This window comes from Sylvia atricapilla, chromosome 12 (genome assembly GCF_009819655.1).
Source record: "Sylvia atricapilla isolate bSylAtr1 chromosome 12, bSylAtr1.pri, whole genome shotgun sequence".
Lineage (NCBI taxonomy): Eukaryota > Metazoa > Chordata > Aves > Passeriformes > Sylviidae > Sylvia > Sylvia atricapilla.
This window is the reverse complement of record NC_089151.1, coordinates 17,014,041-17,032,104: the sequence shown is the minus strand read 5'-3', so window position 1 is coordinate 17,032,104 and position 18,064 is coordinate 17,014,041. Positions and strand designations below refer to the sequence as shown.

Sequence of the window (18,064 nt, the reverse complement as noted above, 5' to 3'; positions counted from 1 at the left end):
AATATAAAATCAGAGCTGTCCTGATCATTCCTAGGGCACTGAAGACATCTGCTGGAAATGGGAATAAACTGCAGTAAGAATGTGCATGACAGAATGAACAAGGAACATTTCTGAGAAGTTTATATTTACACAATGCCTAAACTGCTCAGCAAACGCTACAATATTTTCCATTTGAAAGTATTATTTGAACATATTTGAATAAATAGCCTGTTCATTCCTGCTGTTCTTGTTGCCACTGAGGAACATATCAGTTTCTAAAACCTGCAAGTCTGAATGCAGTCTGAATTCCCTTCATCCCTGATGTGTGAGGTCATGCCATAGACATACACGGACCATCATGTGCTGGCACTGAGGTCCAGGTCAGGTTTCCAGCTCTAAATGGATGTAAGTTGTTTGTAGCTGGACGCAGGAGACCACACAAATCTCTTTCCATCTCTACATAAAAATATGATTACAAACCATTTTTGTACAAATCCTATTTTGAGACTCCAGGTCCTCTTGAAAGAGCTTCCCAGAAAATCGTACAATCCATCAGGGAGTGTAGCCCTGCCTCTGGCACATTCCCAGCTGGTCCATCCCAGCACAAAACCACTGACTGCAGGGCCTCTGACTGCACCTGCCCGAGGGACAGGCAGGGGATGCTGCACCGGGCTGGGAACAGCTGGGAGAGGGGCAGGGATCCAGGAGTGGGACAGGAGGCTCACACACAGCCCAAGCACACACAGAGTGACCATGTCTTTGGCATCCCCCAACTCTGCCAGAGGAATCTATCTCATTTTTCAGGAAGAAAAGAAGGCAAGGAGAAGTGGGGATTTGTATCCCTCTTTTCATGACCAACACTTTTAGGTAATGATACAGCATGAATTCCCTCAGTTCTGAAGGATGCTGTGTCCAGACCCTTAAGCCCTGCTTATGGAATCTCCCTAAAATGGAGATAAGTGCACCCTCCCAGGTAGAACTGCAGTCTCCTTCTTGCTGATTCCTTCAGCTTTTCATTTAAACACTCCAGGGTTCTCCCAAACATGTAGGGCTGGGCTTGGAACAGCCTGCAATTTCTGGAATGGACTAATCCTACTCCTTAAATACTGTCAGTACCTCAGCCAGGGTCTGGCTGCACCTCGGACTGTGCAGTGACTGCATTTTGTAGACATTAACAAGCTGGATTTGGACTGGATGGCTTGAGTGCCATCAGCAAACAAGCAAAGCAACACAGCACAAAAGACACATAATATCTCTTTTGCTCATCTGCACTGATGGGCTCTCTCTTCTGGCTTCAGCACCCACCCCTTCTGGGTTCCAGGTCCCTAAGGACAGCAGGGGAAGAGGACGAGGACAGGGACAGGGACAGGGCAGAAGGATGCTGAACTGACTTGCCATGGTTCTTTCTGCCCACACTGGAATTCTGCAGGAAAAGGCAACTGAGACTTAAAAAAAAAAAATCTCACAGATTCCTGTGTTGTGTTCAGTAAAATGTTGGGAGCAGCTTTTGAACAGACATCCAACAGTAACAGCCTATCTGTGTGTGCTCAGAGCCTGGAGGGTCAGAGAGTTGGATGGGAGGGAAAGTTAAACCCAGGACCTTTCCCAGTGGGCATCCCCCCCAGAGACAATGGGCCATTTCTGAAAATTCCACCTATACACATCAGTTTTCTTTTCCATCCTCAGCATCCTTGTGTGAGCATCTGTCCAGTTGCTGGTGTGTGGTTTTCACTTCCATCCCAGCACACGGGCAGGGACTTGCACAGAGCAGGAAAGTAGGGCTTGGTGCAGGATTTGTCCTCCCTCTTCCTCAGCCTTCAGCAAGCCAAGGCTAATTCCCACTGCTTGAGTTTGCCTACAGAGACAAGCAGACATCTCCCAAGCAGTTACATTTAGGTATTATTTCTCCTTCCTGACAAGGCAGCTATAAACTCCATTTAAATTTTAAAGAATAGTGGTTTATTTGGGCTGCATCCCAAGTTTTCCAAGCCTGGGGCCTGGCACAGGAGCTGATTATGCCTGTGCATGGGGACAGTGCTACTCCTAAAACAGTGGAGGGTCAGCTGCTTGCAGATCCTGTGACTCAAGTTTTGGTTTGGCAAGGCAGAAAGCCTCAGCCTTTGAGCAGAACCTCCAAGCCCTTGGTGAAGTGCAGCCACCGAAGGCAGACATAAAGGCAGACACACTCCTGACAAGTCTGAATTTCCATTCTGATGAGGAAAATTCAACAAACATCTACACACCCCAAAATATAATCCCTGCTCTGCCCAGTCCTCCTGGCAGTGCAGAGCTGCACTGTTGGAAAGCTGCTGTGAAGCTGTGGATGTGCAACTCAGGCTGTCTGGAGAGTTTCACAGTGCCTGAACCAAGGCTTTGTCCAAATCAGTTTGTCTGGCACACATAAGAATGAGCAGAACCTGGTGAGATCATGTTAATGTGAGACTGGAAAACCTCATCTTAGGGCAGTTATGATGATCAAAACCGTAATATTTAAAGGCAGAAATTAAATGTTCAGGATGTCTTCAGGTCATTTCCAGGAAGGTAAAAAGGCAGCACACATTACAGGAGAAAAAATAGCACATCAGGTAATTTGTGTTTACAAAAGAGAAAGAGATACATTCTCACACACATCCCGAGGGCTAAAAGAGCTGAGCTGCTGCTAGGAATTTCCAGCATGGAAACTGCCAAGTCCACAGGAGCAACATTTTAAAAGACTCCATTCAACTCTTCTATTTGCACCTGGACAGCAAAGAACCTGATTTAAATTTGCTCCTAGACTCCCTTATCTTTAGAGATGCCAGAGTCAGCTGATCTGTAAAAGGTCCCTTTTTTGAGAGGGATTTTGGTTTGGTCTCTGTGCACATTTCACATATCCAGCAAAACATTTATCTCTAAATAAGCACCTATTTCTTTGGGATCCTTTCTGACTAAAAAACCATGCAATGACAGGCAGAAAACCACTGCACCTTCTTATCTTTGCAACTAAAAGCCTGAGGTAAAAACGATTTGGCAACTCTGTCATTCCTTTGAGACACTTGAACACCATAAGACAGGACCTGTGTCAGTGCAGAGTGCATTGGACAGGAAACCAAAAGAAGAGCTCATTGGCTTTTCTCACCTTGCTTTGTGTAGGTTTGGTGACTCTTCTGTATTCTGAGTCTCTGACTTGGATCAGCTGTGTTTTCTCTGGTTTACAATCTATAACACATATCCAGTATCATTGTAAGAGAATTACAGGAATACAGGGGAGATGATTTGATTACATAGACAAGATGATGCTATTTGTCTTAAAGATGTGTGATGGATGTAAGACAAGACTTTCTGTTGCATTTTGCAAATCTCTTCCCCTCCTCTCTGCTTGCTGAGACCCAACTGTGAGATGCTTTGTGACAGACCCCAAAATAAGAGATACTTAAAGCACTTACCTTTTCCATTCACATACATTATTTTATATATATCTGTATCTATCTATCTGTATATATATAATTTTTTTTTAAAGATTGTATTTACAGCATGGGAATTGAAAAGCACTGGACTGAATACCTCAGTCTGGACCTGGAAAATACCACGTTGAGAAGCAGATTTATTGATCAATCAGTCCCAGTCCACAGTGCCAAGTGCCAAGGTGAGGCATGTGCTTGTGGGAGCAGAGTGACACATGTAAAGAAGACATGAATGTCCTAATTTCAAAACTTACTGACACTCAGTGCAGATCACTGGTGGGCAGCCTCGTTCTGCAATAAACCTAGAACCACCTTTAATTCTGTTAGACAGAGCAGATCACTTGTACCCAGCATATTTCCTTTCAAAACACCAAATTATCATGACAGGAAGAAACTCGAACCGATGGCAAAACCCCAAAATATCATTAATAAGTTTCACAAAACCTCACATACCATAAGGCTAGCCCTTCTCTTTTCTAAACACAGTTTGTTTGTACAAATTCCCTCAAAATAACTTTGGTGTTGGGATGTCAGCCATGATCATGTCTCTTAGGACAGAGATCAAATCTTTAAGAAAGCCTTTGCAAGACTTTTCAAGGCCAAAAAAACCTAGCATACAGTAATTTTCCAAGCACAACATAATCTTTGACTAGGAGAGTTTTTAAAATTTACTACATAAATTGAAACAAATAAAAGTAAACCAGTGGGTCCCATTTACCCAAGACAGTCATAAACACTGATGTACTGGAGGTGATAAACCTTTTACTAACCTTTGAGTAAAAACTCTTACTAACCTGTCTGTTACCAACTTTTATTGACCATCCTGGCTCTTCAGATTGCCTCACTTGTAATTCCTTAGCCTGGCAAAGACTCTGATCAGTTTTCATTTTCTCTTTATACTCTCAGTAAAAGGGGCAAATAATTACTCACCTACTCACCAAATAAATGGCTCAATTTTCTTAAAGCTGAGCTGAATTTTCTGGAGCTGAAATGCTGCAAGAAGAACAGAGTTTGCTCTGATTCCAGGAGCAGATACAGCCCATCCATTTCCCATTTGGTCAAACATCCCACAGCACAGTTAGCTCTGGAGCACAAGGGGACTGACTGTAGGTCTCAGTAAAACACAGACAATCTACTGGCAATGTGTGAGCAGTTCACTTCCCAACAGACCAGAAGCACTAAATCTTTTTAAAGCTATTTTTTACAACTGCTGTTGTACATCTTCAGCCAGACCTATTTCAGGAGCTCAGCAGCCAGTCCTCATCCACACTGGCTTCTCATACTCTGTGCCTGATTGCATGTTCTTTCCATAAACCCAGGGATGGCTCAGAATGGAGAGGAAAAAAACTGCTGTATGAAGACTTCCTGAGCCAGTTTACAGGAGCATATAAAGGTAGAACTGTCTCTGAAGGAAACAGAGTTTTTACCTTGAAGAGTCTCTGTGGAGAAACTAAAAAAAGCCTTTTACCAAAGGATGTTTATGCTCTGAATGGTCTAGTTGTCTGAAAGCAAATGGAATGAGGTGGGGAGATGGGAGCCAAAACCCCAAGTGACACTGTAGCACAGCAACTCTGGCTTTTACAAGATGTTTCTTATCAGAGCACCCCAAGAGTGCCTCGAAGTGGGCTGAGCACTTCAAGAGAAAACAAAATTCTGTTTGCATGCACAAGTTCTACTGGAGTGGTGTAAATAAAAAATAAAAAGTAAAAAAAACAACAATCCCATCCTAGTCTGGAGGAAGCTCTAAAGCAAAGAGAATATTTATGTCTATATAGTACATTCTGATAAGGAAAGGGGTATCATTTGTTTCAGGAAAAATTACTTCTATCAGTGTATTATTGTGTTCACTCCGTGGGTTATATCATATTACTGTAACTGCCAGTAAAAGAAAAAATCCACCTCTAAATGACATTATAGTGGTGATTTCAAGCCCATGCACAGCCCAGGTACTCACTTCAGGGATTCTCCTGTGTGGCTCCATTTCCTGCCTCCTCACAGGAGCACTGCCAGGTTACATCTTCCCAGCAGCATATTTTGACTGTTCTCCTGCCCACACACCATACCCAAGAAGTTAAACCTGCTTCCCCAGTTGCTATAGGTTAGTCATAAATGTGGAAGCTGTTTCTTGGGTACTGCAGAGGAATTCTAGCCCCTATATCCTTGTGGTCTATCCCAGCAGCTGCAAGGGTAGCTTTGTGATTTAATTTTTAGAAGTGAAGTCCAGCTGAGTTACTTGCAGACTGGCAAAACGGTCAGAGAAAATACTGAATGAGGGGGATTAAGCTTTCAAAACAGAATTTCGGTCCTGTTTTTGAAAGGACATTACACAGCGTACTCCAAAAAGCAGTTTTTCACTCAGGCTCTTGGCCAAGAACTGTCAGAATACCAAATCCATGTTTTCTTTATCTGTTTCTAGTGACTTGTGTGCTGCCCCAGCAGAGTACAAATCTTTCTCTGTCAGACTCATTTCACAGGAAGAAAAGGAGCCTGTGTTAGCAAGCTCAAGTTCCTTGGGGCAGGAACAAATCCATTCTGGTACTGAGACCCTGAACACACACTAAAGGCCTGTTGACCCAGCCACTGCTCCAGCCTCTCCCGAAGCCTGTGGGACAGTTAAGCTCCACATGAAACAGCTCCAGGGGTTTGCAGCTTCCTTAGCAAGACAACCTGAAATGAGCACAGGTTTATTTGTCAGGTTGAAAGCTGCAGCGGTTCCGGATCATCTTCATGTGCAATTCCACAAGATCTGAGAAGGCACTGAGTGAAAAACTAACTGGAGGCAGTTATTGATTCAGCCATCTGCCCTTAATTAGCTTATATTGATGCCCCAACACCATTGGGAAAAAAGTATGGATCAAGCCTGAACTTAGTAAAGGACAGATTAAATCTTGAACTAGACCCTTGTAAAACTCCTTATTTTCCTCTCTGCCAGCTCACATTTCAGTTCTGGTGTGTTAATTGGAATGCCAGCCCTTTACCATGGGCTAAAATTTGCAGCTGTGTGAGATGTTTTGGGCAGTTCTGCATGGAGGGGACCCACAACAGCCATCTCTGGCGTGCTGTGCTCCAAAAAAACTCTGAGGACTGAGCAATGTTGATCCAGAATTTTCCCTACACCATGTATGTTAATACTTCAGTATTTTGGAGCAGCACCACTGGAGCAAAGTTTGATCAAATCAGGATTCAGTTATGGAAAGTTTCTTAGCTAGTGGTTAAGAGATGTTTGCTACTTACAGAATATGAGAATACAGGGAGTTGTTTAAAGGTGTCCAGGACAGGCAGGGCACGTGTGGTTTGCACTGGAAGTACTGAGGTGCCTTAGTGGGGGTTGGAAAAAGCCAGTAAGAATTCATGGAGTACACCAGCATGTTCCTAAATCCCAGATTTCTTTTAATAATGTAGTAAGTCCCTTGATCTTACAGTCCTGATAAAAAAAAATGTCAGCAATGTGAGCAGCATGTAATCAAGGCAGGGATGGCCAAGGGATGTCAGGAAGAACAGCTCTGACATGAACTGCACCAGCCAGCACCCAGCAATGACTTTAGCGACCACATTTTAATAAAACCCTCTTTTAATGAGGGAAAAAGAAAAAGGAAAAAAGAAAAAGTGTGATGGATGGGAATATTTTTGTGACAATTTCATTTGTTCACCAAAATCAGGGAGAGGTTCTACTTCACATAGCAATCCCAATTAAAGGCAGCCCCACAGAAGTCCACAGAGCCCAAGGGCAAATGAAAGGTTTTCAAACTCAGAGAGTTCTCCAGACTCCAGGGAGACACTGTCCTGCTTCAAGCACCTTGTGTTTTACTTTTTCTCTGACCCCACAGTTCAGTTCCCAGTTCAAAGGTTCACCTGGGAACCTTTGGAAGAGCATTGCTACCTTTTGCTCCTCTGGCTAAACCCTGCTGATTGCTGTTCTCAACCAGAAATGCAGTAATATCTATCAGGCTTTTATTAACTCTTCATAAGCCAATAAATGTACTCCTCGCATAATGTGATTTTAATATATTTATCCTCAGTATGGGTTTGTAGTTGCAGTGTTTGCATTTACTGAGGGAGCAGCATCCTGGTTTTGCTTCAGTGGAAGCTGTCATGACTTCACTGTCATGACTTAACCAGGCTGGGGCAGAGCCATGCTGGGCGAGCCTCTGACACTTGTGGAAATGCTCTGGCTGTCCCTCCTCGAGGCTGGCAGGGCACAAACACCCGTCTGGTTTTCCATAGGTTTTGGCTGTGGTGCTCACACAGGAGATGTGGCGCTTACGGGTGAGGCAATCGGTGCAGTGTTCAGGGCTGGGCCAGCCGAGCTCAGAATGGAAACAGCACTTTCAGATGGGATGTGAGAACAAGGGGGTGTTCTCATGCTACAGCCAGCTCGGCACTAAGCACATTTCATAAGCGAGGAGCCCAGCCAAGGCTGCCAGCACACCTTATAAAGCTGACCCCAGGCAGTGCTGAGATGGGTCTGGGTGACCTCTCCCACAGCTGCTAAAGGGAATCTCTTCAAGCTCCTTCTTAGGGTCTTTTAAAGAGACATGGCACAAACTGGACTGAGGATTTTTCTACTCATAAGCTTACTACTGCTGGATCAGACCCTCAGCCAGGCTTCCAAATTCAAAGCCAGGAAGCACAGCAAACGCAGAGTGAAAGGTACTGGGTCTGAACTGGGAGGAGGGATAGAAGCTTATAGATTATGTAAATTTACTGTGTACTTTAAATATTATTACATGAACCAGAAACTAACATTACACAAATGTTTATTTGTAAAGGAGACTTGAGTCTATATTATATCTGTCTTTTAAATATTTTTATGTGAGTTAGCAAAGCCACAAATAAGGTGCCAGAACGAATTATGGAAATAGAGCTGTATAACAGCTGCAAATATATTGCTCTGTTCTGGCTGTTCACCTCTGTCAACATTATTTAGAACTCACAGGTACAGCTGAGAGAGGACTCTGGCTGATCATTCTTAGTTATGTAGTTATATTGACTAAGATCAGAAAAATGGAAATTCCTGTGTATGGGGGAAACAAACACAAATATTCAGTCTCCAAGGATTATTGTTCAGATTTTTGTACCATTTCCTAATTTTAACAAAATGCCTACCAACTCTTTATGGAGTATTATTCCACTTGTATGAAAAGTCCTGTGAAATGGCAAGTCACACTAATTAGCAGGTCAACATCAATGAATTAGCAGGAAAAGATAAAGCATCAGTTCCCACAGCAAAGCTTACAGAGTAAATACAAAACCACAGGGTGTTGCTTAGAAATGCCTGTGTATTTAATTTAAAGACTTATTTCTAATAAAAGCAGGTATAATGGTGGCTCACTAATGGCAAATATTTGAACTCCTAGTTAATTAAAAAACTATGGCTTTGATAAAGACATTGTACAAAAACACTGAGCTGCCCTGGAGCCACACAGTTTTAGACACTACCTTCTCTTTTGGGATCTCTGGGGTTTTAAGCTTAGGGGTCCTAAGGACAGGCTGCTTATACATATTTTTGTGTCAGTACAATGCAGCACTGACTGGAGAACAGAGAACTCTGCCTTGGGGAAGTAAGGAGCACTGAAAGACATTATAATGATTTTTAAAAAATGGAGAAGAGGACACAAAAATGGAGTTATGTGCAAGTTAGCTTCTTTCCCTGTCCCATCATATTCTTGGTGCTTTTTTAAGTGCTACGAGATGCTGATTCAGAGTGATTTTGTGTAACTCAAGTCCCCAGGCCCTCTCTCTACTGCGGGACAGAGGGAGGCTAATCCTGGGAAGTAGAGAGTGCAACTCAGCAAGCACATCTGCAACATTCAGACTGTCAGGTTGGGGTTTATTTGTTGCTCCTCCCTCTGCTAAGACAAGAGCTGTGTGAAACTTCCATGCTCACAGAAATAACATTTCTTTGAAGAAACACAACTTGTGTCCTGCTATTTTTTGTATCTCATGTTCATACACCAGAGTGTACAGGTTCAAAAGAAAAAGGGACATTTTCTGTAAATTAGATACCAGCTCACTAAATCATGATTACCAGCAACAATCCATGATTTTCAAACAGTTTTAGGGTGACATCCATGATCAAATGTGACAAGGAAAGGTAAAGATGGGTTCCTCGTGTTTTTTATAGGAATCCTAGATGAATGATTTAATTAGGGACAAACCTTAAAAAAGAATCAAAATGCATCTCAGCAATGCAGCAACCCATGATATTTTGAAACAGCTTTAAATTTTTTATTTTTTTTTTACTGTGTGCATATCTGTTAATTTCTCTATATTCTTTTTGTGCAAGAAAAAGATGAGCTGAAGACCCAGATTGACAAATTGTGGCGAGAAGTAAATGCTCTGAAGGAAATACAAGCACTCCAGACAGGTAAAGCAGCTTATGCTGGTCAGTGGCTTCCAAAAGTTTGCACTGCTTCTCCTCTTCACTCCCATCCCTCTCTTTAATGGGATTTTATGACTGAGGAGTACAGCCCCATCAAAGTATGGTGTACCATAGCTTTACCAGACAGACAAGTGTTGAAGGAAGCATTCAAGTGAAATCTGTTCACTAATGGGGAATGAGTGGTGATTCTTCACTGACAGCAAGAAATTTTGGTGGTTGGAGAGTTAAGTGCCCAGCTTTGATATGAACACATACTCAAATGTGAATGTTGCCATAAAACTTCAAAGTTATATCCACTGTGAGTTCAGAAATATTCTGGACCAACATGCAGAGTTCTTTAAGTATTTAAATAACCAGATGGAAATTTCCAAACAAAATAAGAAGGGTAAACACACACCTACTAGACAGTTGTGCTTTTTCACAGCTGTTGACACAAAACCTGGCATTTAAACGTGTACGAGAGGACATTACAGAGGAAATGACATCATTCTCATGAAACAAAACATCTTTTCCTTAGGGATGGTAATATCTGGGTTGTTCAGTTTTGTGTCTTGGGTTACATGCAGGTTTTTAGGCTTTACAAAATATTTTTATTTCAAATGTCTTATAAGAAGGCTTTAGAAGTTTCTTAAAAGAGGGAGCCTGTGCTAGACAAGTAATGCTTGTTTAAAAGTAATTCTTGTGTTGCTTCCAGAAGGAGCTTGGGAGGAAGCATGCAGTGGCTTAGAAATGAAACCAGTACTGGGAGCCTTTCTCTCCTCAAAACTTATTTTGAGCTTTATTCTAAATTTATAACCCACACTGTGCAACTGGATTCCAAATCTGGCAAAAAGACACCTATCACACCCCCAGCTATGACTGTCTTTGTTAATGTCCTTGTAACAACTGGAAAAAGGAGCTCCATTTTTAGCTTATGGATATTTCCAAGACACACCTTAAAAATCTGATTTCTTCTTTTGCTTGAACATCCTGGGCCTTCTTTCTAGATAGAGTGATATGTGAAATGTTGCCACATACCTTTTTTTTTTTTGCAGTACATCCTTTTTCCCTAAAGACATCCAGTCCTTATCATTGCTGCAGCATTGCTGAAGTAACACCTCTCTGATCTTTCCCATAAATATAAGTTTGCTAAAGCATTACACATTTAATAATTAGGTTAATTACTCTGGCCATTTGAAGGTTTAAAATTTGAAGGTTAAACCCTAACAGAAATTTATGACTCTGAAAATGCAGCTAAGGAATGCAGTGAATACAACTGGAAATACTAAAAACTTGAGACATAGAATGTGGTCCAAAGTGACTTCCATATCCTGTTGATCAGAGACCTATTTTTTACAAGAACAAATGACAGGAATTAGAAGTGGATTGTAGAAAACATCAGGACAGAAGATACACATATGTACAAGATGAGCTTAAGCAATAAATGAAATAATCTGCAAGTAATAACCTCCAGAACTCTAAAAATAATTGTCACAGGAGTCTATTCCAGGCTTTTGGTCCTTCCTTACCTCAGAAGAAACACTCCACCAAGAAGGGTTCATCTTGCCATTGTAGCCCTGATTTCATGCCTGAGATGTTTTGGTTTTCTGAAATTCTTTTCCCAGGGAATTTCCTGTAAACGAGAAATGTTTTTGTAACTGTACTATGTTTTCATTCTTTTCCCTAGGAGGGACTTCTTCTTGATGTCCCTTTGGTCTGACCAGTGTAATTGAAGAGGTTTGTCTTTGTTTCACCAAATTGGTCTGTGTAGAATAGTATAAAAGGGAGATACATCCCAAAAATAGAGGAGTAATTTTCAGCGTTCTGAAGTCGGAGTCTTGTGTCGTTGTGGTGTACAACAGCATCATGCCATCATTGCTTGTCTTGGGAGAATCAGTTTTTCACATATTTGAATTAGGAGAGCTGGAAGACAAAGTTTAAGGATTCCTTCCTATGTTTCTGCCCCTAAAGACGTCAGGCTGGAGCAACCCCAGCAGCAGCTCTGCAAGGGAATTCCAGTGACAGAGCAGCTGCCAAATTAACCCTCTGGTCCATTAGGACTTTACATCAAGACTTCCTTAGCAGCAGTAAAAGCAAACAGATTTATAAATTCAAATGTTTAGAAGATTGGGTCCAGATTGTCATGTAAACTCAGTAATAAGTGTTTTTAAAAGCACTTATAAGTCACTTTACCTCATTTGGATTCAGAGTTTGAAGGGGGAGACTTCGCTGGAAAGAAAATAAATTAATACCAAGGGAGGTGAATATGCAATCTTCTACAGGTAGAATTACACCTTTATTAATCACTCAGAGTTTTGTATTATGAATTTCAAGTCAATATTTTCCTGGTCAGCAGGACACATTTAATACAGCACATTTCTGTCCTGCCTTTGCTTGCTGGAAACTGAGCTTCAATAAGATGTAAAAATTTACTTTTACATTTAGATCTGTCTCTGCTACAAAGCCAAATACAGATTTCCTGATAACCATACCTGGCAACAAAACATCCTCACCTCATCCATTCCATCAGTTTCAAGACTGGTGAAGTAAGGTAGAAAAGGTGTGAAAGCAGGACTGTTTGGTAACTGGGGCACTGAGAGCAGGCCTGGTTATATTTTAGCAGTCTGTTCCCAAAGGCATGCAGATGTGCTGCCTGCACACAGGGTCCTACATTAACTGGAGCACCAGCAGGTAAGTCTGACCTTACCCCAAATTTCAGGCCTACTCCATGGAGTCAAAAGCCTTTCACTTGCTGAAGCGTTTGTCTGCTCAAGTTTCAACGTGCTTTTGGAAAATTATCATTTGGAGAGCCATTACTGAAAGCTGAGGCCCACACTTGTACTGAAGGTGTAAACTCCTCTCTGTTCACAGTGTGTCTTCGTGGGACCAAGGCCCACAAGAAGTGCTACCTCATGTCAGAAAGCACCAAACACTTCCATGAAGCCAATGAAGACTGCATAACCAAGGGGGGGACATTGGCCATCCCGAGGAATAACGAGGAGACAAACATCCTTCGAGATTATGGCAAGAAGAGTGTGCCCGGAGTGTCCGAGTTCTGGCTGGGGGTCACTGACATGGTCAATGAGGGCAGGTTTGTTGATGTCAATGGCATGGCTCTGCAGTACTTCAACTGGGACCGTGCCCAGCCCAACGGGGGCAAGCGTGAGAACTGTGTCTTTTTGTCTCAGTCATCCCAGGGCAAGTGGGTGGATGAAGTCTGCCGCACTGCCAAGAGATACGTGTGTGAATTCCTGATCCCGTAATTACGTACACAAAAGACCATGGCCGTGTTTCTGGTTATCAACACACACTTTTGCTTAGTAACCCCTCCCACTTAGAGAGTGGTAAGTTAAAACTATCCCTCTCCTGCCTTGAACTCACTTTTTCCTGAAACACAAGTTTTCTCTGTTAATTTATTTTCTATTCATATACTAAAAATGTTTAGTTTGTACTCTCATTATGTACAGAGATATATATTATGTTTTGGCCTACATTGTATCATATTTTGGCATAATACTTAAGCCTGCCGTTTGGGTTGCTGGGTTCACCTCCTATTTCTGTACTTTAATTAGAAAATACTGCTGCATGGTAACCTTTTCCAATATGAGCAATAGGGATCCTCTCTGTTCTAAAGTATAAGAGTGACTTCGAGATTATGTGAGCTCCTGTGAAAAACAACCATCATCCTCTAATGAGTTTCACTGGAATAATCTGTGGCCAAGAGTTTTACCTATGGGTTAAGAATGCTGAACGAAACAGAAAAATCTGATGTTAATTATTTAACTACATGCAGTTCACAGGGATACACTGCTAGAAAAGGGGGCAGTAGCTGATTTAAAACATCAGTTAGTCTAGGCATGTTTGCCTCTAAATGTCTCAATTATGGTTAAATATGCAATGTCATTTGGAACATTCTCACAGAAGAAACCAGCCCAGGACTAGATCAAACTCTGCTGTGTCAAGCCTTGCTAAGCGTGGTCTCCTGCAGGCTCAGACAGGCTCTGCCATTCACAGAGAGCTGAAAGCTCCAGGAGGGAGACAGGAGCTCCTTTCTGGCACAGCATTCCCACTTACCCACCTCTCCCACGGGAAGGGCAGCAAACCCCACGGGAACAGGAGAGTGGGGCCAGACCACATGCAAATGTTCCAATTTAACACCTGACATTTGAAAATGAAGTAAAACACGCTGGCTGCTTTTGGCTGTTCTGAAGAGATTTGCCTTCATGTCATAAATAGCAGTTTCTCTCATTTCATTTAAATATTTAAATATATTGCTGCTTGGTGGATAAATCCTATTCCTTATCTATTAAACGTGCAAGATTTTCTTAAATTATGCAATAAATTTGCAATTACCAATATTTAATTGTTGTAGTATTTTTGACAGCTTATGCACCCATGTGAAGGCCATTCTTCATAGGGCTTTTCTTGAGGATTCAAAAAGGGTACTTTTTTCCTACTATTTTACTTACCAAAGTACTTGCAAGTACTATTGTACTTACCAAAGGATAAAAGTTGGATCCCTGCTGTATAATACAGCCCAAAAGCTGTATAAAATCTAACTGCTCAAGGCATCTGTAATGTGTTGCATTTAAATTCATTTTCCAACACTTAATGTATTTCTAAAATAGCCTGATTCTGAATTCTCTCATTTACTTCCAAGTTGAAATAGAGCAGCAAAAAGGTCCCAAATACATCAAATTTTCTTTCAAAATCTACCAGCATCTGCTAAGGTTGGGATAAAAATCTTTGTTACCTATATTTGTATATGATTAAAAGTCTATAAGGCTTCTTAACCTCTGATTTGTCTGAAATAAGTCAGTACCTCAGCATATCCTTGCAGCTACAGTCAAACTGAAAATTCCCTGCAAATTCCATACCTTGCTTAACTGGCACAGAACTACATTTTCATTGGCTGCTTTGCTGGTTTACCCATTATAAAGAATGTGAGCCACTTCATGGAGTTTCCCTACAAGATGTAAAATAATCACATAAACATCTAATTTTTAAAAAATACTTTCCGGGTGATCCTGTAAGAGAACATTTATCATCTTGAGACCAGCAATAAAAGCAACCCTGTGACAGTGGATGAGATTCTTGGGGAGAATCCAGCTGAGTTCTTGGGATCAGCCCAGATGGCATTGTGGAATCCTGGAATCCACATGGAGCACTTGAGATCAGAGACAGGTAATGAAGAAAAGATCTTCAGCTTTCCTTTCTATTCTCTCCTGTAGAAACACTGCGATGAATGGAAGACAACGGGCTCACAGAAGTTTTATAAGCATATAAACCTTCCCAGAATTTTGCCTGCACAGCACTATAATTTTATATAAAAATATTAAATATATTTGCCAATATATGGTAATTAAGTAGCATCCACTGGATCTTGCTAACATACATGGGGCATTAGGAGACTTGATTTAGTCTTTGCCCACCAGAGAAAAGCTTTGCTGCCTTTTTTCAAAATTTTAAATCCAGATTTTTCAGTCTTCATTAGATGCCCTATGAAACTTGAAATTCTACTAGTGCTAAAATAAAATTAGATTGTTTCTTCAGAGATATAAACTGTACCTGTTCCCATGTGTGTGTATGCAGCAGTTCAGTTATGTTAATGATACAGCCTAAGTCAATGAGGAACTTCTAGGAAGAGTTAATGAAGAAGTTGCTAATAGCACCCTACCTGAGCAGTGCATCCCATGAATCACTATACCTCAACCTGAACTCTGATGGTTTGCCAGACACCACCAAGTAGGCTGCAAAATGGTCTCTCCCCTTTCAAAAAAACCAATCCTATGCACATGACCAAACAATCAAGGCAAAATAAAAAGAGATATGTTAGTATGAATAATAAAAATATAATAAACTCATATGAAACATTATGGCAATGAGGTACAAAATACTCCATTTCCACAGGACTAGGCAATCATTTTGCATTTTGCTCAGGATAGTAGGTGGCCCTTGGTTTTCAGAAAGGTTAAGAAGTGCTCTAAGCCCAACAGCAAAGCTTTTTCTAGGTATAAGCAATTTATTGGTTGGCTGGTCCATGTAATAACTGTTTACTAAGGAATACATTAAGAGCTCTGAAACCTTTAACATTTTATTTTTAAGTGTTAATTAATGAAGACAATCCTTTTGTCAGCATGCTGTCAGCATGATTAATCTGTTCTTAGTGTCCTAAAAGACAAATGCCCCCAAAAGTCTCATTTGGCTTTCTTGGCAAAGCAGGAAGTGGGAATAAGTAGGAGTGAATAAACAAGGTTGCATAGGAAACACTGATTAGAAGGAAATTATTACCATATGAATTGGGTAATTCTACTGAAATATGGAGGGAAGGTGATCAGAATAGAATGTTCTGGAGACTCCTCCAGTTTTCTTTCCCAGGCATTGCGCTTGTAGTGTTGCATTGAAATAAGTGAAAAAGGCCTTTGGTGAATAGGCAGGGAAATGTCAAGCTTTACTCGAGGTACAGATGTTCTTCATTATGCACAGTACAAAACCTTGGAGAAAGAAGCTCATTAGTAGAGCTGGGTGAAGAATGGGTTTTGTGGTCAAATAAAAAAAAAATGAAAGAAAAGAAAACTGATCACAAGTCTCCCTTAGCCACCATGCCAACTGAGTAGTATTAAAAGGTGATTTTAGTACCTTCTTTTTGTCATGATACAGCAAACTTTGCTGCAGTTAAGAACCCCTTCTTCTCTTACCTGTGCTTCTTGCCTCCCCGTTGCTTGGCAGAGTATTTACACCCCACAGGCATCTCTGCTCCACTCTTGTGTCAGGAAACAGGGCTGGGCCTTCATTCATCTATAAGATCAAGACACAGCTGACTTTCACTGAGGAAAAATTAAATAGTGCCTTACCAAGCTCTTCTCCCAAAGGGATGACAATTTATGTTAGGAGCTAATGAATCATGTGAAAAACATTCAGGAATATGATCTTTAGGTGAGAGGGCTGAGATCTGCGTTTTAACAGTGTTATGCGCTACATTTGAGTATTCCAATGCTTGCTGAATATTTGCAGCTGAGGATCCCCATTAGAGGATTGCGTGCAGCTTAGGGCTACAGAACTGTGTGTTTGGAGATATTTATTAACATACTTTGGGAGTTTCTTGTTGCCATCAAAGACAGAATAATTGTGAAGAGTTCTCTGACTTTGATCAAAGAGTTAAAATGCTAGATTCTCTCCAACTATGGAATAGGGGGTTCAGCATAGAAATATTTGTGCCAAGAAAAGCAATTTAAAAATGAGTAATGACAGCACATTGTTAACCATTACTCTTAAAAGATGTATTTTTCATTTTTAAAGGCTGCACAAGCACAGATTATTTTTGAACATAACTCTCCCTTCGGTCCCTCTTCAAACCCACAGAATATATATATATTCTCATTCAGTAAGGAAAGGTCAACACCTTAAATCAAACATTGTGTGCAGTCAAAGCAAGACTTTCAAGGGAACTCATGACCAGGTTTTAAGGAGTACATTCAGATCTAAGACCCAAGGTCCAACAGTCTTCAATCCTCAGTAACTGAGCCCTTTTCAAAGTCCAGCTACTTGGTGCCAACATGATATTCTAGCCACTGGAAAATTTTTTCTCTGGTAGAGACGTACCAATGCACTGTGTTTCCCAGGTCATTATGTACCAGCTGGAATGAAATCCAATGCAGCCATTAATTTGCACTTCCATGAATGCTTTTTTTAAAAAAAATTAGATCATCTTAAAATTAAGTTAGCAGATTAGGCAACTGTGATTGGGTTTTTTGTTACTGAATTACAAGATCAGTAGATATCAGGAATGTAAATGAATGTAACGGTAGCCTCTTACTGAATTCAACTTAATTTTCAGGCAGAACAAGAACTAGCTGGAGGTCCATAAAATAGTCCACTGAGTTTTATGTAACATGCATAGGGGAAGAATTCCCACAGTCTTACCAAGGAAATAAAGTTACAACTGCAAACCAGATGTGATGTGCTTCACTGGCATGACAGAGATTCAGAGAGAGACAGAAAGAAAAGAAAGATCAACAGATAATCAGTGCATGGTGATCCAAATGGAAACAAGAGGGGGTGCAGAATGACCTATGGTATTTCTTTATGCAAATACATTACTTAAATTATTTGAAAATGCAAGGTGGATTCAAATCCCTCACAAGTGAAATGTCACTATGTTAACTGTTAATAGCAAAAGCAGAATCAGGCCTAGACTTTTCAGAATATGTAAAAATAAATTTACTGCATTCCATACTGCACTAACTTCTCTGACTTCAATAAGTTTTGTTTTTATTAATAA

General features: G+C 40.9%; 2 protein-coding genes across 2 annotated transcripts in view; one reads left to right on the top strand and one right to left on the bottom strand.

Moving 5' to 3' along the window:
* RGS9BP (regulator of G protein signaling 9 binding protein) overlaps positions 1-18,064 on the bottom strand; it is a 419,431-nt gene that overhangs the window by 352,768 nt on the left and 48,599 nt on the right. The window lies entirely within an intron of this gene.
* Positions 7,905-13,092, top strand: CLEC3A (C-type lectin domain family 3 member A). The gene is made up of 3 exons (XM_066327311.1): positions 7,905-8,072; positions 9,709-9,789; positions 12,655-13,092. The coding sequence occupies exons 1-3, from the start codon at positions 7,958-7,960 to the stop codon at positions 13,044-13,046; spliced, it is 588 nt and encodes a 195-aa protein (XP_066183408.1). The 5' UTR covers positions 7,905-7,957; the 3' UTR covers positions 13,047-13,092.

Bases quoted from the DNA above. Each gene is read 5' to 3' on its own strand.
- CLEC3A (XM_066327311.1), top strand. From the start codon at position 7,958: ATGGCACAAACTGGACTGAGGATTTTTCTACTCATAAGCTTACTACTG. The intron at 8,073-9,708 runs GTACTGGGTCTG...TTTTTGTGCAAG, and splicing joins CAGCAAACGCAGAGTGAAAG to AAAAAGATGAGCTGAAGACC. The intron at 9,790-12,654 runs GTAAAGCAGCTT...CTCTGTTCACAG, and splicing joins AATACAAGCACTCCAGACAG to TGTGTCTTCGTGGGACCAAG.